Source organism: Sturnira hondurensis, unplaced genomic scaffold, assembly GCF_014824575.4.
Source record: "Sturnira hondurensis isolate 20B ecotype Veracruz unplaced genomic scaffold, ASM1482457v3 Scaffold0007217, whole genome shotgun sequence".
Taxonomy (NCBI): domain Eukaryota; kingdom Metazoa; phylum Chordata; class Mammalia; order Chiroptera; family Phyllostomidae; genus Sturnira; species Sturnira hondurensis.
The window spans coordinates 2802364-2825895 of NW_028079848.1; the positions used below are offsets into that span (position 1 = coordinate 2802364).

Genomic DNA, 23532 nt, shown 5'->3' on the forward strand with positions numbered 1-23532 from the left:
TGGGGACAGGAGGACTGTTAATCCCCATGGCGGAGATGAACAATCTCTGGGGTGTGAAGGACTGCAGCTCCCTGGTGAAGCGGACAGGCTCACACTCCCCAGTTTATTAAACTCAGGTTCGAAGTCCCTGTGCTGTCCGTCTGTCCTTTATTAGTAATTGGTTAACTACCAACACCCAGCCTGGAAAACTGCATGATTTGCAGATCACGGGATACTCAGAAGTTTCTTGCCTCGGGGGAAAATAATTAGCCCTGGCCGGGGGTTGTCAGACTCATTGTCACCGGGGGCCACATCAGCCTCGTGGTTGCCTTCAAAGGGCCGAATGTCATGTTAGGACTGTATCCATGTAACTGCTCCTTAACTAGGGGCAGGGGCCTGGGTGCTGCTGCGGGGCAGACACAAGGCGGAGGCCGGATTCGACCCGCCAGCCTTGCGTTTGCCCCTGTGCATCCAAATGCTACTTAACTCGACCTCACAGGTCTGACAAGCCACGACCTGAAAGAGCCTTGGTGTTTCCCGTGACTCAGATGTGTCTTAGAACAAAAAAGAATATGGGAAGACAAAAGCATCCTGCACCCAACAAGGTAACTATCTGATCTCTGCCAGGCATTTTGGAAAAGAAGGAGGAAAATACAACCCGCCCTCATCCGGCTCCACATCAGTACATGCCCCTTTAAGCATGATTTTTAATGGGCGTGTGTTAACTATTACTCCATGGTAGACAAACCAAATTTTTTCTCTTCCTGCCATGTATGTTCCAGCTCTTTGGTTGCTATAAATAACAAACCATACTGTCTCCTAAAGGATCTCCTTTTCATTTTAAAGGTTTCAACAGCACCATTCAAAGATGCACATCCATCAAACCGAGCCCTGCCTAGACTCACCTTCCGGGCTGGCTGTGCCGCGCGCTGCGAACGCACCTAAACGAGCTTGTTTCCATCCGTCCCGTCGCCCCCTCCCCTGGCCCCCCCCCCTTTGTGTATGTTGTTCATATGTTGGAGAGTTTTGTGTTGTGTGGTAAAATCCAAAATTTTGACCCTCAAGCTTGTGAGAGTGGAAAACAACAAATAGTCTGTTTGGTTTTTTTTAATAATCAGGATGCGTTGCAGGTGGCACGTTCCAGTTAGAAGTGCTTCATTGGGTGAGGGGACCCCAGTGCTGGGGTAGTCACTGCCCATGTGGCTTAAAATATCCGTAGCCGGTGACAAGTGCTCCTTGTCATCTGCAACAGATTGAACATTAGGAAGCAAACTGAATTGTTTGTTTTAGCAGCAGTAAAAGTCCTCGTGGGCTCCCGTGGACGTGTTTTGCTGCTTCGTTTTGAGACTGATTGACTAAGGAATTCTTCTCACTAACAATTTTTGGGATTCTTTTTACCAAGGGAGTATTACGCTTGGTTTTGGGGGACAGGAGGAGGCAGAAGTTACATCTTTGCTTTGGTTTGCTTGATTAGTTTGTCTAAATGAGGACAGTGGCGAAAGGCACTCTCCAAGTTCATGGGTGCACTCTAGCAGGAGGGACATTTCTTCTGAATGAGGGGGAAATGGTTCTTGGAACTTAAAGAAGAGTTAGCAGGGAAACGCATGCCGAGCGGCTGCGTCCCACACGCAGGAGGTGATGTGAGCGGAGGTAAGAAGGCAGGCTGGCGCGTGGACTGGATCAATGAATGAGGCACGGGTGGGGCGGCACGTCGGTGCCTGGTGTGCGGTGTGTGCCACGGCTGAACGGAGTCGCTGGGCCTCGCGCGGCCAGGTCACAGCTCTGTGCCACACACTGTCGCCTGTTGGTAGGGGAGCAAAGAGGTGAATGTGATATTTTAAGATGCAAGAACTGTATTTGTTCAAACAGAGACGAATCAGCTTTCCCAGGCAATATGATGGACATTCTCCGAGGATCATTCATTTCTAGTTGATGAGATTTTTGATGTTTTATGAATTCATCACTTATGGTCTGGCCTGTCTTTCTTGGGGAAGGAATAGAACCTGAATTCATCTAAACGTGTTGGGACCAGAATTCCTTGAATTATATACAGGTGTGTGCGTATAAAATGACCTCTACATCACTATGTGTATGTTGAGATCCGTGTTTGAATTTCATTGTCCCTGTTCACAGACATACTGATCTGTGAGGAGGATACTACATTTTCGAGCAGGTTGCCTTTGAATTGCAGGTTTAGGGCAAAGATGAGTTCAGGGACCAGTGGTTGGGCGTCACGTGGAGACGAGTCTTTTCTGCTCCGTCTCATTAATAGTTACCTCTGCACCTGTTGCCTGCGTCCTGTTTGATATTCCTGCGCTTCAGAAGGATGAGTCCCCCGCGCATCTTCAGAATGAGCACTACAGGGGCAGGGCTGGGGTCCGAGGCCTGTTTCCGTCACATGCCCACCGAGAAGCAGGAAGCCCTCCTGCTGCCCCGCTGGGAGAGTGCCATGTGTCATCCCCTGTAGCCCTCAACACAACCCCCGGAGGTCGCACTGGGACTAGGAGAAGTAGAGAGATCCAGAGGTGATATCACCAGAAAAACTGGTCGAGCTGAGAGCTAAGCCCAAATTTAACCTCTCCCACTCTGCAGGGTACTCAGTGAATGCTTAATGGAAAGGAAGGTGTAAGAGTTAGGGCTGTCGGAGACTGGCCCTCCATCAATTATGTATTAAGTCTGATGAGCGCCTTTGTGCCTAAGGGGAGATTTGGCCTCTGTGGGGCACCCATAAAGGGTTTACAACGTGGAAGATGAATTCCTCGGAAAGGAAGTTCAACTGAAGGGTAGAGGAGTCTGAGTCAGAGAAGCCTGAGTCAGGAGGCAAGGGATGGAAGTGCATTTGAATAAAAATTAGGAGAACGTGGAAGTCTCTGACCGGGACCCATGAGCGTGGTTTTCCAGGGCTTCAGACTTCGAGGGTGATGGTCACTCAGGTGTGGACTTGGGCTGCAACATCCTTTCCGTGTTTGTTGCCGGCCCTGCAGGAGACGGCGCGTGTCCGCAAGGCGCTTATCCAGGCGCCGAAGGGGCTGTGGAGAACCCCTGGGGTCCTTCCTTCCATCTGCCCGTCTCTTTGGCTGAAGACAGACTTGCCAAAGGGCAGGGCAGCCTGGTGGGATGGAGGCTCCTGCCCGGGAGACCCCTATGGAAGTACTGAGAAGTTCCGTTCACCGTCAGTCAAAATTTGTTACATTGTTTTCTGAATGAAGCAACCAATACTGATCAAAAGCATTAAACAGTGGGTATTTCTGTGTTCCTATAAGCTGAGAATATTTATTGGGGGAAAAATGCCAGCCTGATACAATGTTTAATCCAAAGCAAGGTACTTATGCCCAATTATCAAAACATGAGAAAAGCATGGTTTTTCTTTCTTTATTTTTTTACTTGATGCTGTGGAAGGTAGGAGATGACTTATAAAGGAGTCAGCATTCCCCATCAGAGACAAAATTAGGGACAATTTAAATATGACAAAATGTAACTCCTGGAGTTCAGCTTATAAATCAAAAATGTCAGGATATGAGTTATCATGTTCATGGTTTTATAGTAAGTAATGACCGGTGTTGAAGAGAAAACATTGGTTTAATTTTAAATGTGCAGGGGAGGGAAGTTTCATGGTGCGTGACATTTGGGCCGTCACTGTCGTGCTCCAAAACGAAGCCGTGTTTTCAGAAAGAGGACACTTGGGCCACGTGACATCCCGCAGGGGGATTCAAGCTCTCACCCACCGAGGTCCCAGCATTTGCAGGCTCAGACTTAACGGCTTTTATCTGCGGCGTGAGGGCTTGGGCTGACAACTCCGGGCCTGTTGGGACAGCGTACACCCCTCAGAGGCAGAAGCTGCATGTCGCAACGTTCCGGCTGCTTCCCAGCACACTGCTGACAGACCGCACGAGGACCGTGCATGACCTTGACTTGACCTCTTGTGTAAATAAATGTCTCTGCGTCATAGTCTATCATTCCCCTCCCTCCCCTCCCTCCCCTCCCTCCCCTCCCTCCCCTCCCTCCCCTCCCTCCCCTCCCTCCCNACCCTCCCTCCTCCCATCAAACTTCTTCCCATCCCTCAAGGCTGTGCTCAAATGCTTCTTTTCCTCACCACATTTCCTTTTCCCTTCCCTTCCCTTTCCCTTCCCTTCCCTTCCCTCCCCTCCCCTCCCCTCCCCTTCCCTTCCCTCCTTCCATGGGGAAGTGGACATATCTGTCATGTGCCTGATTTTGAGGGAAACCCTTTTAGTTTTTCCCCCATTGGGCATGACGTTGGCTTGGGTGTGGCAGACGGGGCCTTCATTAGCCTGAGGGAGGCTCCCTCCAGTCCCCCTGTGCCGAAAGCTTTTATTGGGCTGGATTCGGTCCAAAAAGGTTATCTATCGATACGACCCCAGGGTTCTTATCCTGCTTGTTTCTTCTGTGGTGTATCACATTCACTGATTTCCAGGGAGTGTAGCAACCTTGCATATATTAACCACGATAAAATTAGCGCACGTGAAATTTTCTCTTAACTCCGTTTTCCTGCATTTGGAATCAGCGGTACATTTTTTTTTTTTTTTTATACTGTGTTGCTGAAAATAACTGGGAAAGCCAAATTCTCTGCATGGGAGAGAATCTCCCATAGAAGTGATATACCCTCTACCTGAAAGGGTTAACGGGCCCCTGAGAGTGCTCCACGTGTGCAGAGAGGGGAGCGCATGACCCTGTTAGGACTGGCCTTTGGCTTTGCTTAGGAAGAATGTAGTTTAGAAGTCTTTGCATTGTTCTGCCTGCTGCTTAGTTATCGATGCTATTGACTTTTAGTTTTAAAAAGCCTTGCTTTGGAAAATTGGTTTTAACAGCTCTCAACCACTCCTGTCCTGTGTTTTTTATTTAATATTACTTTTCATTTGGGATATATTTAAGTCAGATCCTTGGGAACCGTTTGCCACAATTCAATTTCTTCTTACCCAAGATCCATTGAATTCGAGTCACTGCCTTCTCGCAAAAGGTTAACCCAATATTTCATGTTGTGCTTTCTACGTAGGCCACGTAAAGGAAAAGTCACTGTGATAAGCAGCCAATAAATTGTATTCGGAATGTTTATTCTCAAAAGTTACATTACTCTGCCGAAGTAGATCAACATAATCATTTATCACAGCATGGATTGTGGAAGTAAAAGCTAAAATAAATGCTGCCGTCTCTCTGGCGCACAACCCGGATTTTTTCTTTCTCTTTTTGTTGCCTTGAAATGTTGGCCACGACAACCACCTTTCCAAGTGGCATTTTTTTCTTTACCAGGTTGGGTTAATATGAGATTAGTAATGGTTCGAGGTTAAGTAACTAGACAGAAAGAAGCAGCATTTATTTTATAATCAGAAAATGTTTTCATTTTTTTGTATAAAATGGGATTGATTGTATTTTTAATTGATTATATTTTTATCAATGAATAGGTTGCCTTGGCATTTTGTCATGAGCAGGAAACCGTTTAAAACTCGTAGCTCTACTGTATGTCTGCTGTCTACAGATCTAAGCCGAAGAATTATCATGTCCATTGTAATGGGACTTACTAAAAATAATTGTCACTTATATGGGATAATGAAGTAGGTCCCAGGGATTTATTACAGTAAAATCCACTGAAAGGAGATTTTTGTGCTGATTGTTTTGGGTGACACCTTTATTGACAAATAATTTACATACCACACAGTTCCTACACATGAGGTGTAGAATTCAAAAACTTTTACTGTGTTCAGAGAGTGTCACTCTCATCACCGCTGTCAATTTTATAACCATGGAGAGAAACCACATCATACACCCTTTAGCGGACACTCCCTATTTTCCCTGAATTCCACAGTTCCTGGCAGCCACAGCCTACTTTCTGTCTCTACAGATTTGCCTTTTCTAGACATTTTGTATAAATGGAATCATGTCATATATGGAATTTTATAACTGGCTTCTCTCTGATAGCGTGTTTCCCATATTCAGCTGTGTTGTTTGTAAACTTCCCAAATTCTGTTATTGATGTCTAACCCCCCTGCATTGTATTTGTAGAACTACTTTGTGTGACTTTAGTTCTTTCAACTCACGGAGGCTTGTGTCATGGCCTCGTGGATGGTCTGTCTTAGAGAACGTCTGTGCACACTTGAGAAGAATGCGTATTCGTTCTGCTGCGGTTGTGTGGAGTGTTCTATAGATTTCTATTAGGTTCAGATAGCACACGGTGTTGTTCCCAGTCTATTTCTTTTTTGTTCTTCTGCCTTGAGTATAAGATTCTTGGTTGATGCTATTTTTTTCTTTTAGTGCTTTGAAAATCTCATCCCACTACTCTCTGACAGCTATTGTTCTGGATGAGAAGTCAGCTGTTAAACTTACCAGAGTTCTGCTGTATATCACATATGTGATGTGTCGATTTTTTTTTATTGCTCCCAAGGTTTCTTTTTGATGTTGACGTTTAGCATTTTCACTACTGTGTCTGTGTGGATCTGTTTGCATTACATTTGTTTAGCTTCCGGGTATCCAGCTTACTGTTTTCTCTCATTTTAAATCTAAACTTGGGAAGTTATCAGCCATTATCCCTTTTTATATTTTTTTCACCCCTTTCCTCTCCTGGTTCTCCCAGTTCTATATTTTGGTGTATTTCACAGTGTACCACGTATCTTTAAAGCTCTGGGTTTGGTTTGGTTTGGTTCATTCTTTTTTCTCTCTTTGTTTGTCAGATTGCATACTCTCTCTTTTTTAAAAAAATATGTTTTATCTATTTATTTATCTTTAGAGGGGAAGGGAAGGAGGGAGGAAGAGAAACATCAATGTATGGTTCCCTCTCATGCATCCCCTGCTGGGAACTGGCCTGCAACCCAGGCATGTGCCCTGACTGGGAATTGAACCGCGATTGTCTGGTTCACAGGCCCGCACTCAGTCCACTGAGCTACACCAGCCAGGGCTGCGTACTCTCTCTTGATCTCTCTTTAAGTTTGCTGATTCTTCCTTCTGCCAGTTTAGGTCCTACTACTGAGCCCCTGTAGGAAATTTGTTTTAGCTGTTGTCGTTTTCAACTCCAAAATGTCCAGTTGGTACTTTTCTATGATTTGTCTCTCCATATGCGCAGTCTCTATTTGATGAGACATACTGGTCATACCTTCATTAAAATGGCTACTCTATGGTTTTTGTTAAATTTGACACCTGGACCCTCTGAAAGGCTTCCTCTCGTCTGCTTTTTTTCCTTTTTCCTTGAACACACACACCTGTTTTTTTAATGCCTTCTTATTATTTTTTAATTGAAGATGAACATTTTAGACAACATATTGTATCAGTTCTGGATAGCAGTACCCCCTCCACCAGGTCTGGAGGCTGTTGCTGTTGCTGTCGCTGTCTGCTTACTTGTCCAGTGACTTGACGGACTATTTCAGGGACGGTGCACCCCCCACAGTGTCAACCTCTGCTTGCACTCGTGTGGGCCGCGGCCGCGGGCCTGGGCCCGGCTGCTCAGGGTGGTTTTAGCAGGGCCCTCTGTTTCCTCTCCCCTGATTTCTCTGTTCACCTGCCCACCCGGGTTGGCACCGCACCCAGCTATTAGTCTCCACTGATTCCTGGTCCTGGTGGTTCTGTTATTCTTTTATATTGCCTTGGGATATCAAATTTCTCACAGTGTGATTCAGTTAAATGTGGGCGCCTTTGCACGGGCGGTTTTTGGTGTGAGTCTCTGAGGTTTCTTGTGACCTCAGTGTAGCTGTCCTAAGCTTTTCCCCGACCCCCTGGTCCGCTCTGGCAAACTCTCTGCCTTGTGATTTAGTTTATGGCTCTCTTCGAGCTGCCAGCACCCTCTTTGTGGTTTGCCGCCAAAACCCCGTGTTGGAGAGGGCCGTAGGCCTGAGCCGTCCCTCATGTTCATTCAAATAAAGGCAGTTCCTCTGGGGGGCGCTGTCCGTCTCATGGCCTTCCTCTTCCTCTTGGAATACTCTCAGAGCTACAGCTCCAGAGCCGGGATGGTGACAGTGGCCCCCGTCTCTCAGAGTGACACTTCTGCTTTATGGGCAGGGCACTGGTGTAGGCAGAGGACTCCAGTCTCAGTTTGCTCCTCGTGGGTGCTGACTCCAAACCTCGAGCACCCGCTGCAGAAGGAGCCCAGGCCCCCAGCGGGGCTGGTGGGCTGCTCCTGATGGAGGCAGTGTAGCTGCTGCAGGCGTGGGGTGAGAACTGCTGACAGTCTGCTCCTCCCTGGGGCCAGGACAGCCTCACCTGGACGCTGGGCCGAGGGGACCCCTGTGCTTCCGGCGGCATTCACCTGGGGCGGCATTGCACCCCTGCTGAGCTGGGAGTCGGGGGGGTGGGGGCAGGAGGTCCTTCAAGCTTACTGCGTTTTAATGGGTTTTTCTTTAATACGTGATTCTTTGTCCGCTGTCTGGCAATGGGGTGACTTCTGGAGACTTGAAAAGATTCTTATCTTTACAGATTTTTACCAGTTGTGTGTCTCTCGCTGGGGAGTGGATCCCAGCGGGCCTCGCAGCGCGGTTCTGGCAGTGACGCCGGCGGCTATGTGTGAGGATGTGCTTGGGTGGGGCCGTGGGTGTTCTTTCCTGTCACTCGGATGCCACGTGATATCATTCACACGGGTGGTTGGAGTGTTTTATTCAGTTTATCCCTCATGCCGTCGTCGTGAAATGCAGACACTACCCGTGCGAGGGTTCGAAGGTAAGCCCAGCACTCAGAGCTGCACCCCGACTCCGTCCTGCACCCCGACTCAGTGCCCCTGCGCCTCAGCTCCGAGATACCCAGCCGGCGACTTGACCCGCCCGATGCGCTTCCTCACCCAGAGCTTGGCGATGGCAGGAGTTGGCGTAAAACAGTGCGTGTGAAAGCGGTTTGTGTGTCCTGCAAACTGCAGTGAGAGCGTGGTTGGTGGTGGGGTAAACCAAACCTCTTTCTCACTTCATCTCATCTAAGATCACCGAGTGTAAGGTCTGCGTGAAGGGGTGCTCCGTTTGTAAAGATTTGATGTCACCATGAATAAATATCCGTGCAAAATCAGTTGGGATATCAGTTCATAAATGACTAGTTGTGGTCAGTTTATTGTGGAGTCACAGTAGTGAAAGGTGAACACGCCACGGACAGTGTGGGTCTTCGGGTGTGTGAGGTAGATGTTAAAGTGAAATGTTGGTTATTTTTAATGCCCGCGTGTTTACGTGTGATTTACACGCTGTGTATCTGTCTTCAGAGCCTCCTGGCTTTACACCCTCGAACGCAGACTCACGCAGCCCTGCGCTCCACCTCAGCCAAGAAGGCGGACAAGCAGCACTGGAAAAGAAACCCCGACAAGAACTGCCCTGTGAGTACCGCAGATGCACGCCGTCACGCCGAGGGATTGTGTCATTCTGCGCATGTACACCTAGGTTTTACGTGTGCTTAGTAATACAGTTATGTGTGTGTTACATGTGGGTATTATTTCTTCTAAATAGTTCGTATTAGCATAACCTCAAACTGAGCTTCGTTTCACTGCTTACAAAAATCTATTGAAACATTTAAAACATCATATACACTTAGTTTGGTGCCCAAAGTTCTGTTCTTAAAAATCTACAAAGTGCTTCTGAGAATGGTTTTGGGTAATGACAGAAGAGGCCCCATACTGCAGACACGATTCGTCGGGGGAGGGTGAGCCGGTCTGTAGGCACTGTGGCAAAGTGTGATCCGGGGAACACGTGCGTGTGAGTGTTTGTGTGAACATGTCAGAGTGTGCCCCAGGGAGGGGCCGCGGCAGAGACCCCTGAGATCGTTCATGGCCAGAGCCGGGTTTACCTGGGTCTGCGATATGGTCAACGGGGGTGACGTACGTCCTCGGAGGAAACATTTAAAACACCATCTTAGGGGGCATCAATCTGTAAATTTGCAAATCAACTGTCTTTTAACCTGATTTCCCAAAATTAACTTCCCAGACGGCAAAATAGGAGAGGCCTGGACTTTACTTCCCCCACTTCTCCACCTGAGGGGACAACCCTTTTGGCGAGGCCCTCAAGGTCTGCGGAATTGTGACCTGTCCCCACCCTCATCACACCACGCTTTCCCAGTCACCCCTTCGCCCTCACCCGGACCATTGCAGTGGCCTCGAAACGGTCTCCACACTCCTGCCTTTTCCTGGCAGAGTCTTCCCTTTCTTCAGACAGAGGAAGTTCTGTGCAGGGACCGGTCAGAGTCTTGTGTTAATGAGATGTCCGAGGAGCCCTTCCCAAATTCCCGCACCAGAGCCTGCCCGTGACTTTCCAGTGCGCACAGTGTCCTCCGCCCACTGGACAGTGCCGCGCGGCCTCTTCCAGCTGCCCCCTTTGAAACGGCCACCGCCCCTCCCATGCGGTCACCGGCTGCCCTGACTCCCCTCTCCCCACAGCCTTCCTCGGTGACCTGTTCTACCTGCCACTCACCGAATCGCTTACGGTCTGTCTTTTCCCACTAGCACAGAAGGTCCAGCAGGTAGGGGTGGTTGTGTTTTGTCCCAGTAGCTGTGTCCCCAGCTCCTGTGACAGTTGGTGCCTGATGAGGGTCAGTGGGGGATGCATGAATGCAGGTGGCCCTTCTGGGACACATCCTTTCTGTTCTAGACGAAGGGGTGCAGCACAGAAACTGGTGTACCATTCCCGGGGACCTTTGCTTATTGCATTTGATTTTCACCATGGTGAAACAGACAACTTAAATTCGTTTCCCTGTTTCGCTGGTGAGGAAGACTATGCTGAAGGTGTTCCGTGATTACTTACGCCCGTTAAAATTACTTCGTGTGGCAGTCAGTTTTAGAATTCTGGTCTTGTGACCCTAGTGTGTCCTTGCTGGTATAATCCATGGCCACCTCAGAAAAAACAAGTCCTGGTGTGGCTCAGTGGATTGAGCGCCAGCCTGAGAACCAAAGGGTTGCTGGTTTGATTCCCACTCAGGGCACATGCCTGGGTTGCAGGCCAGGTCCCCAGTAGGGGGCGCATGAGAGGCAACCACACATTGATGTTTCTCTCCCACTCTTTCTCCCTTCCCCATGTCTAGAAAAAAAAGTCTTTTTTTTAAAGAAAGGAGAAATAAGATTATGATTAATAGTAATCTTGTATCATTGTTGAAGACCACCAATTTTCTTCGATTTTTAAAGCATATCTCCTTTGCTTTGGCATTACAGTTTTCTGTTTTGGTGTGGTTCAGGAGTCACTGGCTTACCACCCTTCGCCTTCCCACGCCAGGCTCGCGGGTCGCACTCCCTCCCAGTCCTGGAAAAGCTTTTCCTGAGTCGCTGCTCAGATCTCTCTCCCTGTCTGTGCCACTTTCTCTTATTCCTCCTCAGTCCCCGAAGGAGCCACAGCCCTGGCACTGTGCTGGGCACTGCTCAGAGATGACTAAATTGCAAAGACATTGCTTGGAATTGTCTCATAAAAGAGACACAAGTAGGGCTTTAATACTTAAGTAAGACAATAGGCGTCTTCGCAGAAAGGCACCTGCCTGACCTGTAACAGCACCCTTAAGAAGGGCAGTTCTGACGCTTTCTACCCAGGGATCGCTTCCCCGGGCGGTTTTAATCCACCCTGGTACTAATTGGAAATTCTGAATTCAGTAGGGGATTTAAGCCGGCAAGTGTGTTTATACTGGGTAATGAAGCACGAAACTGTCGTTTCCAGTATCTTTTAAGCAGGTGTTCTGTAACTGCTGTTTATTTTTGCCATTTTTGGAAATGTTGAACTGTCCTAATTACATAAATATTTTGTACTCATTTCCCATTAGCAAATTTTTTTAAAAGAATTTTATTTATTTAGAGAGAGGGGAAGGTGGGGGGGAAAGAGGGGAGAAATGTCTATGTGAGATAGAAATATCAGTTGCCTCTTGCACGTGCCCCACCTGGGGACCAGGCCCAAAACCCAGTGGGCCCTAACTGGGAATCGAACCTGTGACCCTTTGCTTTGCACGATGATGTCCAACCAAATAAACCAGCCAGGGCATCCCATCAGCAAGTTCTGAAGACCAGAAAACCTTTACAGACCAGAAAACATCCTGGGTGAAAATGAAAAGGAAGGCAGTTCAAGACAGCCAATTATTCGACACATTTTTCAGAATTTTACCTGATTTATTCCAAATGCTTGGCACTTAGTAGGAGCACACAGTGAAAAAAATAATAATAAAAATAAGAATAAACCAAATGGTGGAACTGGAGGTTGAACCCACAAAATCTGGCACCAGAGCTTTTTAAGTAGAACCTTCTAAATACGTAAATAAACGTGAATCATTAACTTGTTTCCTTCTAGACAATTAATGACTGAGGGTTGTTTAGGTTTTGGTGAATTGCCTTCTCCTGTGTGAGCTTCCTGGTCTCTCTCACGACTTTGCTTCTGCCTTCATTGCCTGTTTGCACTGGACTAGCCCATGGAATAAATGCCACTTTCCAACTGGAATAAAGGAGAACATGACATAGGCCTTATGAAGAAGTTCTCACATTCCTTTGAAAAAGACAGAAGTGGCCATAAATGATAAGGGCGCTCTTTCAAAGGACAGAGCAGCAAGGCTGGCCGCAAGCTGGCTCAGAGTCAGTCGGGTTGGCCTCAAGCTGGCTCTGTCTGGCCCTGAGTGTGGAAGATGGCTTTAAGGAGGAGAGAGGGGAGGCAAGGACTCTGGGGCCGCTGTGGCAGAGGCTGGAGGACAAACGGGACGACCTGGGCCCTGGGGATGAAGGACGGCGACAGGCCTGAGTCTGTTTAGGATGTATCTTAGTCTGTCGGGTTGCTCGGCCCCTGTAACAAAAATACCACAGACCGAGTGGCTTACACAACAGACATTTGTTTCTCGCAGCTCTGGAGGCTGGAATCCCAGACCAAGGCACTGGCGGATTCGGTGTCTGCTGGGGGCCCTCCTCCTGCTTCAGAGGTGGCCGTCCTCTTGCTGCGTCCTCACGTGACAAGGGGCGAGAGCGCTCCCCGGGGCCTCTTCTACGAGGGCACTAGCCCCATTCGTGAGCACCCCGTCCCCACAACCCTGTCACCTCCTCAAGGGCCCCTGTCGGATACCATCACAGTGGAGGGGGGTAGGATTTCAACATACAAGTTTTGGGGCGACAGGCACAATCAGTCCGTAGCAGGAGTGACTTGGGAGTTGACTTCCTGTGTGCAGCGAGGTGTTTGTGGGAACAATGGAGAGAAATAGTGAATTCAGCCTAGGGTCCCCTATGTTTCCCGACGTCCTGTTTCTTTATAAAAGCTGCAGCTCGGTGAAGGGTTGGGCCTGGGGGTGGAATGGTTAGAAGCCCGAGGGTAGAGTCCCCAGGGAGAGGCTGTAGGGCTGGAAGAGAGCGGAGGTGAGACAGGTGGGACCTTCAGGCAGAGGTTGGGGAGAGGCGGTAAGGTGCGGGCCTTGGGGGAAGATTGTCAGGAAGCCGAAAGAAAGACTCACAGTCAGGACACACAGTGGGGACCTGTGTAAAACGGGAGGGGAAGAGCACAGCTCTTTCCTTTTGCCTCAGGCTCCAATGGGCTCCAGCCCAACCCTGTTATCGCCCACCCCCCACCGCCCCCTACTTTACAACTTACAGAGTACAAACGTTTGCTAGAAATATGACTTACACGGTTTCGTTAGTTACCAAATATTAATGGAAGACCCCATGTGTGCCGGCCACCGGGAAGAGCGGTGGGGGAAGGGACACAGGCCGGTCTCTCCCCGGCAGTTCCCCGTCCTGCTCGCAGGCATTAAATCCATTCACCCCTGTCTAGTCCACGGGAGTCATAGTGCAGGTGTGTGACCCGGCCCCACGGGAGTCATAGTGCAGGTGTGTGACCCGGCCCCGGGACGGCGGGTGGCCTCCCGGAGGAAACAGGACTAAAGATGAAACTACAAAGGCAGGAGGGAGCGAAAGAGAAGAGGGGTCCCACCAGATCGGACAGCAGGTGTCAGGAAGAGTTCAAGGACGGAGCGTGTTGATCCTGAGGTAGGGAACAGTTTCCGTACTGGGTGGCCGGAGTGTAGCGGGGCAGGGGAAGGCCCAAGACACGGGACCCGAGAGATCAGCGGGGGACCGCACAAGCAGCAGTCAGGGCGATGGGAACGAGGGTGAGGCCAAGCGGGACGCCGTGTCCTGGGAAGGTCCGCACGCCGGTTCTCTCACTTAGGCGAGGGCAGTGTCGGGAGGGGAGCACACTCTTTGCCAGACGCTATAGTTCAGAGTTTGGCCACAGACGGCAGGATTTGAAAGTGTGTGTTTTCTTGGAGCTTCTTTCCGTCCTTAGCACAGTGTTGTCAGGGGTTGAGTCTCTAGGCAGAAATACGTACCGCGACGTTAATTGACCTACAGGAAGGAAAAGGTTAACTCTGGATTTCCCAGTGCTGTTACAAGAAAGCTTCGCTTTAATTCTTTATTTCAGTCTGATCACGGGACGCACAAATTAAACTTGTTGGTAATCGCCAGCTTCATGACTTTATTTTGTTCTTCTTCAGTTTGGAGGTTTTGTGAGAGTCAAGCGGCGGATCTGTTTTCCTTCCCTTCCTGAACCGACTTGACTTGATGAGGTGGCGAGTGGTGGTCTGGTCAGTTTAATCGGGGCTGGAGCCATCTTCCTTCGAAGTAAGGCATGTTTTAGGTAGCCTTGCTAGCAAAGGAAAGAAAACTTCCCCTTTAAAGCCAGCCGCCTTCCCCTGGACGGTGGGTGCTTATGAAAGAAGACGGTGATGCCGGAAGGGCTGGCCTACCGGAGACCGATTCTCCAGGCGGAAATTCTCCAGCAGGAAGGCCCGTTCCGACTGAGCTCCCCAGATAAACTAATTGGGTTCGAGGATTGGTTTCTGCCGTTTACCGGCGGCGTGACCTTGAGCGGATCCCTTAATCTCTTCCTGCCTCTATGTTCTCTTCTGTAAAACGACGAGGATAATAGCATCTGCTGGATACAGTTGTTCTTAGGAATAATTGAGTCAATTTGCCTACTGTGCTTAAGACAGTGCCTGGCTCTCCGTGTACTTCTCTGTAAGCATTGTTGCTTCTCATTATGGCATCGATGGGTCTGTGCTCCCGGGCTGTTTCTGTTAGCACATGCGCAGCTGTGTCCTGGCAGTGGCTGCCCAGGGCAGTGACTGAGCATGGAAAGAGCATGGAGGGGTCACGAGCAGGAAGATATTAAGGATGATAATGCAAAACAGAGCACTTTCTGTATTGCTCAGAAATTTCCTGGCAGCCAAGTGTGTGTGTGTGTGTGTGTGTGCGCGCGCCTATGAGAGAGAGACTAGGTTTTTTGACCACTTCCTACTCTATGCATAAAGTTGGAATGAGTGAATGAGTGAATGGATAATCTTCCTGTGAATTTTTTTAGCACATTCTCCACAAAGCTTCAGTGCGATGCGTGGGTCCGGCCCAGTTTCAGCCCCGCCCACAGGTCTCTTGGGTCTTATAGACTCTACCCTGGGGAGCCCAGCAGGGGACACAGTGCGGACCTGACGCATGCTCCTCTCTCATTCTCTCTTGACATTTGAGAAGACAGTATCTCTTTAGAGAAGAAGTTGTTTACATAGATTACACATTGGTCCAAGGATACGGAGAAGGGCCCCAAAAGAAGTGGAAAAAAATTGATGCAGTTTGTTTGCACAGAAATTCTTTGCATAGGCATAAACATTGTACTGGAATTGTATGATGTATTTGTGGTTCTGTAAGTGTCATATAATAAAGCAGGTGTGTGATAAGACAATGGCTATAAAAACAGAATGTGTATATATTAAAAGATATTAATGAAACATATTACCGTATTTGCAAATAAGAAATATCTTTGCATAGGGGGAGACAGAATGCTCTGAACAAAGGAAATCAGCTAACTTGTCTTCAGCGCCTGACAGTGTGTTTTTTACCTTTGCAAAACATTTATTTGGTGCGAGGTGCGCTGCTTCCCGAACGGGCGTACAATGGGCGGACAGCTGTCCCTCTAATCGCTGCCCTATTCAAACACTAATCGGTGGGACCCACGTGGACTGCTAGACGCCTGAAGAGGTAGACAATGGCAGCGGCATTTTTAATCACAGTGCCATTCGAGCACTAATCGGAGTCACGACTAGGGGACATTAGAGGGAGCACTTTGACATCCGATCCTTTGAACCGCCTTCTGCGCAGGCTCTCCTCCTCAGAGCTCCCTCGGCCCAGCTGGTTCCCCTCGGTGAAGTGCCCCCGTTTCAATGCCAGAAACCTTGCATTAGAGGCCACAATGGCGACTGGGAATGGAGGAGCTTTTTTTTTCACGGGGATGGGGGGTAGGCTGTAGCCTCACACAACTGCGCATTCACGCTGCCTGTGTTCTCTGAGGACCAGGGACCGCAGAGAACTGGCCACCCAAAGCTCCTGCTTGTAGTCACGCCTGTGGGCTGAGCCTGAGCGGGGACACGGGGCTGCACCCTCAGGGTCCTCCCTGAGGACTGTGAATTGAAAGGGATTTTCACACAGCCTAGTCAAGATCAGCCTCGCTGCAGAATAGTTTTCATTTTCTCTAAACCGGGATGATTTCTTGTTACCTCTGCTGAGTTGGTTCTATAGTAATAAAAGACTGTGTTATTCCCCATCTGCACGGTCATGCTTTGGCCCCATAGTCTTTAACTAAGAGGGGGTCTTCCCTTCTTTTCTCCCAGGATTTTAGATAGCTGTTTAGATTTTACTAACCTGCCCTCCAGAACATTTCATGCGATCGCTCCAGCAAACATCATCTGTTTAGCGTTTGCAGATTGAATCAGTGGCTAAAATCTGAACATCGACGTTTAAAGATGCAGCTCCAAATATCTGTACCTATCCTCAATCCTCTATTTTATAATGTATGTGAAGGAGAAAAAAACCCTTTTCCTCTCTCCCCCTATGTTCAGGAAATGAGGCCTATAAATTAAGCTGGCAAACCCCATTAACAGAAGCAAAGGTGTACCCATTTCATTTGATATTAATATTCGATTGTTATGGGCACAGAGGACTTCATAGAAGTGAGGACCCGAAGAAGCCAGTTAGACTTGTGGGCTCATATACCACTTTAACAAAGAGCGAGAAACGGTGAAGAAGCGAGAAGATGGAGAAAAGGGGCCGCCAGGGGCGGGTGACTGTGGGAAGGGCAAGTGGGGGAACCCATGGGAGATGGGGAAGGCCTGTTGGTGCATCTCAGTGCTGGCTGGCTGTCTGTCTGTCTTTGGTGGTAACAGTGTCTTCGGGTGCAGGGTCGGGTCAGCAGAACACGGTCGCAGGGGGAAGTTTACTCCTCCTGCTTTTAGGCCCATAGGGGCCGGGCCCAGCGCTGATGCGCGTTTGCATTTTCTTAATTGCTTTTAGCGCCACATGATCTCCATGACTCATATTTGGGGGCAGCATATTCTGATACTTTTTATAAGCAACCTCTTAAGATTGAATTCCATATATATATATATATATATTTTATGTTCCTTAGTTAACAGGGTTCTTTTCTAGCAAAGACATATTTGTTATAAATTTTGAGGTATTTGAGGGGACCTGCCCTTACATTCACGAGTGTCGAGGTATGGGCCCTTGAAACCGTCTTAGTAAAGAGCGAAACCAGCGGAAAAAGCCCGTCTGCAGACGGGGCAGAGGCTGGTGTAGATGGAAAGCTGTCTGGGTGAGTCCTGGCTTCTCCCGAAGAGGGTTGTACAAGTTGTGTTCGCAGAGTTAACACTCATATTGAAATCCAGTCTCCTTCTCCTTTTATTATTATTTTTTTGGTCTTCAGCTACCTAAAACAAGTTTCAAATATAGACATCGAAAAAAATTCCCAAGGAGCACAGTGGCGCATGTCAAATTCCAACACGTTAGAAAAAGGTGTTTTATTTTTAGGGACTATGTTAAAATTATAATTACCAAGATATAATCAGGCAAGTTTTCTTGGGTTTGCCCAAAGTGGATAATTTTTTCCCCGAGGAAACTTATTTCTAGCAGAGTGCTCTAAATCCGCTTGGCAGCGTGACACGCCTGACAGGTTGGTGTCTCGCTGCGATAACGTTGCCGTCTCGCAGCTGCACGAGGCAGGAACTTAAAGAAAAATACCTTCCTACTAATTAAAAAATAAAGACCCGCCTTAATAACGGGTATCAACACCAACAAAGGCACATGCAAAAGACCAGTAAAATTCACAACAGACCACAAAATTCTTTTTTGTTGAAAAGAGGGTTGACCTGCGGAAAGCAGTGATGTTGATGGAGGCTTCTTCCCGCTGAGACTGTCCAGCGTGTTTGAATGTTTCAGTGGCCTTTGGGTTTGTTTAATGCCATGTTGGCATCAGGAAAGAACCTAGAAAGAGTGTGTGCCCTAAGAAATCACTGGGAACTACCATGAAGGTGGTGTCAGGTTGACCATCCGGGCTGCTGGGATAGAATGTCTTCCTTTGAGGACCTCAAAACACTAGCCGTTGATCTGACTGCCTTGGGCAAGTGCTTTTATGGTAGGTATTACGGTTCTGCCTTTCCTACAGGAGAAAATGCATAAAAAGCGTCAGCATTTTTTCCTAACAGTTACTTTAACTGTTTATTGAACTTCTCTCAAGGTGCCTCCTTTGACCTGTGTGCTGTTTAGAAGGGTGTCATCCAGTCACACGCATGCCTTTTGTGATTCTTCCAGTTTTCTTTCTGTTCATTGATCTGGGGTCATTCTGTGTTCCGAGTACAGACGTTCTATATTATTTCTTTGCTTCAATCTGTTGAGATGTGTTTTTTCCTTTTTTTTAAAAAGATTTTATTTATTTATCTTTAGAGGGGAAGGGAAGGAGAGAGGGAGAGAATATCAATGTATGGTTGCCTCTTGTGAGTCTCCTGCTGGGAACTGGCCTGCAACCCAGGCATGTGCCCTGACTGGGAATTGAACCGCGATCCTCTGGTTCGCAGGCCTGCGCTCAATCCACTGAGCTATACCAGGCGGGGCTGTTTTTTCCTTTTTAAACATTTATTCTTGTGTATTCTATTACAGATGTCCCAATTTTTCCCTCTTTGCCCTCCTCCACCCTGCTCCCATAATCCATCCCACACTGTTGTCCACACCCATGGGTCGTTCATACATGTTCTTTGACTCGTCCCTGCCCATTCTCTTCACCACCGCCCCCTCCTCTGGCAGCTGTCTGTTCCCGGTTTCCACGTCTCTGGTTCTGCTTTGCTCATTAGTTTATTCTGTTCATTAGAATCCTCTTACGGGTGAAATCCCACGATATTTGTCTTTCACGGACTAGCTTGCTTCACTCAGCGCAATAGTCTTCAGTTCCGTCCATGGACTTAGACATGTGAAAAGATGCTCAGCCTCACTAGCCATCAGGGAGACGCAAGGTAAACCCACAATGAGATAGCACCTCCCACCCGTCAGAACGGCTGTCATCAGGAAATCAGCAAACAACAAAGCTGGCGAGGACGTGGAGAAAAGGGAGCCCTCGTGCACCGTGGGTGGGAATGCAGACTGGGGCAGCCACTGTGGAAAATAGCATGGAGTTTCTTTAAAAAATTAAAAGTGGAACTGGCTTTGAACCCAGCAATTCCGTTGCTGGGAATATACTTTAAGAATCCCAAAGCACCGATTCAAAAGAACCTGTGCACCCCTATGTTCACAGCAGCATTGTTTACCACAGGCAAGAGCTGGAATCAGCCTAAGTGCCCATCAGGAATGAGGGGATCAAAACCCGGTGGCGCATCTGCACACGGACCACTACGCAGCAGAAAGAAAGAAGGCGCTCCTGCCTTTCATGACAGCATGGATGTTGAGATGTGTTTTATGGCCCAGAAGGCCTGTCTTGGTGAATGTTCCGTGTGCTTGAACACGTGTGTGTGCTGCTCGTATCCTGGTGTCATTGCATGCAGCACTGTGTAGGTGCCCGCTGCGTGCAGCTCAGTGGTGTAAACGGTGGAGTTCAAGTACGTCACTACTGCTTTCCTGCCTGCTTGCTCCGTGTGCGAGGGGAGTGTTGAGGTCTCCAGTCTGGCAGGGGATTCAGCGGTTTCTCTGTTTTTCTATTTCTCTTTGCTGTTCTATTGGGCCACCCCCGCACCCCCCCCAGGTCGATGCACTGTGGCCAGGCACATGCACGTTAAGGATCCTTGTGCAATGTCCTTCTATGTTTCTGACGATTCTTTCCATCAAGGGAATGGATGCTTCCATCACTTGACATATTTACCTTTTTGTGTAGAATGCGTTATATTCTCTTAGCAGATTTTAATTAGGCATTACAGAGTTATCAACCGTACTTATCACGTTACGAACTAGGTCCTCAGACCTTATTCATCTTGTGACTGAAAGTGTGTACCCTTTACCGACCTCCCCTGCATCCCCCCACCCCCCCCACGGCCTTTGGCAGCCTCTATTCTACTGTGTTTCTATGAGTTCAACCCTTCTTTTTTTTTTTTTTTTAAGATTCCACATATAAGCGATACCATGTGGTATTTGTCTTTTTCTGACTGGCTTATTTCACTTTCCATAATGCCCTCCAGGCTCACCATGTTGTTGCAAATGACAAGCTATTTTTTTGAAGTTTGAATAATAGTCCATTGTATATCTGTACAGCATCTTCTTTATCCATCCATAAAGGGACACTTAGGTTGTTTCCATTCCTTGGCTATTAGGACTAAACTGCAGTGAACACGGGGGGGGGGGGTGCAGATATCTCTTCAAGATAATGATGCCGTTCCCAAGGTAAACCCCCAGGGGGAGGGCTGAGCAGTGGGCCCGTCAGTTTTTTTCCGAACCATATCCTCAGGGCCAAGACATGCACTTGGCAATAGTAGGTGTGCAAATGGATGAAACAGAGACTTTAGAGACTAAAATCTTTATGCTACTATTTCAGATCTAATCAATGAAATTTAAATGAACAGTCACACGTGTACGAAAATTAAAACTCAAAGTTTAGTTTTTCAAGGTCTTTTGCTTCTTTAAACACCAGTAGTTTTACGTTGGGTCCGTTGTGAGGTGCGGGGGGAAATTAGAAATGCTTAGCCCCAGCACAGTGAGTAAAAACCTGTAGCAGAATGCCTGACTTTCTTGGATACCACCTGACAGTACCATATAGTGAGGAAAATGATTTTCAGTTTCCATAGTAAGTATTAAAATACAGCTGTCACCCCAGCTTTTGACTAAAAAGGCTGTTTTAGGTCATAAGAAGAAAAATAGCAGCTTATATCTTTGAACTGTTATGATGAGTTTTTGTTTTATCTGGAATTCTTCCGAATAAAGGACTCGAAGCATATTATGTTTTTTCTGTGGTGCCCAAATGAAATAAGGAATAATGTTTCTTATCCTGAGGCACTTCAGACCTGGACATTTTATACAATTGTGAGATCCTTTGGGGCATATTTGATAATATTGTTTATAGGATAAAATTTCACAAACAAAATAACCTAGTTGATTTTGCCGCAAAGATAGGCCCCTTTTCCCATCATTACAAATTGAGGAATCATTCATTCAATACAGCACTTCCCAAACTCTTTCTTTTCCTTATTGTTTCAGAACGACATGCCACATACCAATATTGATGTCTGAGTGTGTCTCTGCAGGACTGGGGGTATTCTGAGGAGTCTGTGTGGGGCTTGGTGAATGAGTTAATTACATATCCTTATATATGTAAATTTATGTAGGCAAAAATGTTTATTTGTAAGTAAATATATAACAAATATGTCACTATCTATAAAAACATGAATATATCACAGTGGCACCCATAAAAACCAAATACTACAGAAGAAATACATTAGTTAGTTATAATTATTACAGATATCTTCCAAGTGGCTTGCGTTTCAAATGAATGAGATCAGGAAGTTAGCAGAGGGGCCTGTACAAAAAGTCTCCAGATATACTTTCAAGCGTTGCAGATTTGGAATGCGTACAAGGGACTCGGTGACTGTAACCGCCCTGAGAAACGCTGACACCTCCCATCCATCCCTTCCATCCGTCGGGAGGCCGGTCCCACCTCCGCGCATGCGTGTGAGGGCCGGCGAACAAGCTTCAGCTTGGCAGGCGCGCGGAGGGGCCCCCCCATATTCGAGGGCTGTGCCACCCCCTGTGGCCTCTCTTGATTGAACCAAGCCTGTCGCTTCCAGACTGTGACAGGGTGGTTGGGAGAGTGAATTGAAAGCAGGGACTTATTTTCTGTGCACTTTTGGAAGTGCTTCCTGCGGATTCCTGTCTCCCCGTCCCCCCTCCCCCCCATTCAAGAAGGAGGTTTCCCAAGTGTGGCCAGGCGACTGCGTGGGTTCCCACCCCTTGGGCCAAAATGTCAGCAGTGGCGTGAGCTCCTGGATGGGAGGGATTTTGTCTTCGTCATCTCCGCTTCGCCCGTGTGTGGGGGACCGCGGACACCTCAACAGCTTAATGCAGAGTGAAAAATGGAGGTGTCCTCTGTACGCCAATTTAAGGGGTGAGTCAGTGTTGGTACTTTAGATTATCTTAGATATGTGTTGGTATTAACTTTTTAAAAAAGGAACCCAAACCAGGGCTTTTAGGCCCACATTTAGGGCCTGCTTTCACCAGACAGCTGTTGCCTGAATTAAGGCTTATTGGTCTGCCCACACACAGTTCTCCCGACTGCCCACGCTGTTCACGGAGTCTGGTTTTTTTTTTAAGATTCACATCACTAAACTAATGGCATAAAAGTTCCCACAGAGTTGATTTAAGTATAAATCGATCATGAATTAATTCAGTAAAGGGACATTGAGTACCTAGTCCAGACAAAGAACTGGGTTATGTACCAGGCATTTATACAGAGAAGAACGGTCTGGGGCGGGAGAGAGCCCCGCCAACCGAGGACAGTGTAAAACAGCCGACAGGCAGAGGCCCCAGTGCTAGTGTGTGTTTCTGTGGAATCGTCAGCCCCAAGTGGGTTAACAGGAGTCGGGCAGGGGGTATGCCTAGAAGAGAGGCCGAGGTGCGGAGGGCAAAAGAGGGGACTGGGGTACCGACAGCCAACTGGCCGCCCCCGAGACGTCGGGGAGTACTTCCGAGGGGATGTACCGGACTGGCTCTGGTTAGGACAGCTCGCAATGTGCCAGCTTACTAATTCATAACGAGGAAAACAACCCTTCCGCGGAGCAAAATACTTTAACCACTCGGGAGATCACGTTCAGCCTCTGTTCGAGCTGCCTGGAGTATCCGATCATGACCAGAAACATGTTCTCGATCAGACCTGAGAGGTCACCACCGTCACTGAGAAAGGAAGTCTGCGGAGGGCCCGCCACGGTCAGCAGGCTGCTCTGCGGGCACCGGGGCACCGGAGCCGCTGAATTTTGAGTAAGGGGAACGGAAAGTCTCCAGGATGTAAAGGACTGTCGCAGTGGAGATGACACTCCTAGGAAATGCATAGATCACGCTCCGTGGCTACCACGCCACCGTTACAGTTTGGACACCATTATCATTAATAAACTAATGATTATTAGTTTGCATGTGTCATGCTCTGTGCTCCATTGTAAAGATGGAAAAACAGGTTTGAAAATTACTAGCACGGAGATATTAGGGAGTTATTTCAACTCTCTGGTGCTGTTTTCTCATCCATACAGTGAAGATGAGAGTAATATATACTAATATTAATAATGCTAGTAATTATAACATCTTAAACATGACACCCTGTGTCATAATAATACTTATAGGGCGCTGCTATTATAACTAAGAGACAACAG

At 47.9% G+C, this 23532-nt stretch overlaps 1 protein-coding gene across 2 annotated transcripts in view; it reads left to right on the top strand.

The window, feature by feature from the left end:
- The window catches only part of DPYD (dihydropyrimidine dehydrogenase), a 521728-nt gene that overhangs the window by 20031 nt on the left and 478165 nt on the right, over positions 1–23532 (top strand). For both annotated transcript variants that reach the window (XM_037051359.1, XM_037051360.1), the window contains exon 2: positions 9155–9265. In XM_037051359.1, coding sequence (XP_036907254.1) covers positions 9155–9265 — 111 coding nt within the window. The remainder of the gene's footprint in view (positions 1–9154; positions 9266–23532) is intronic.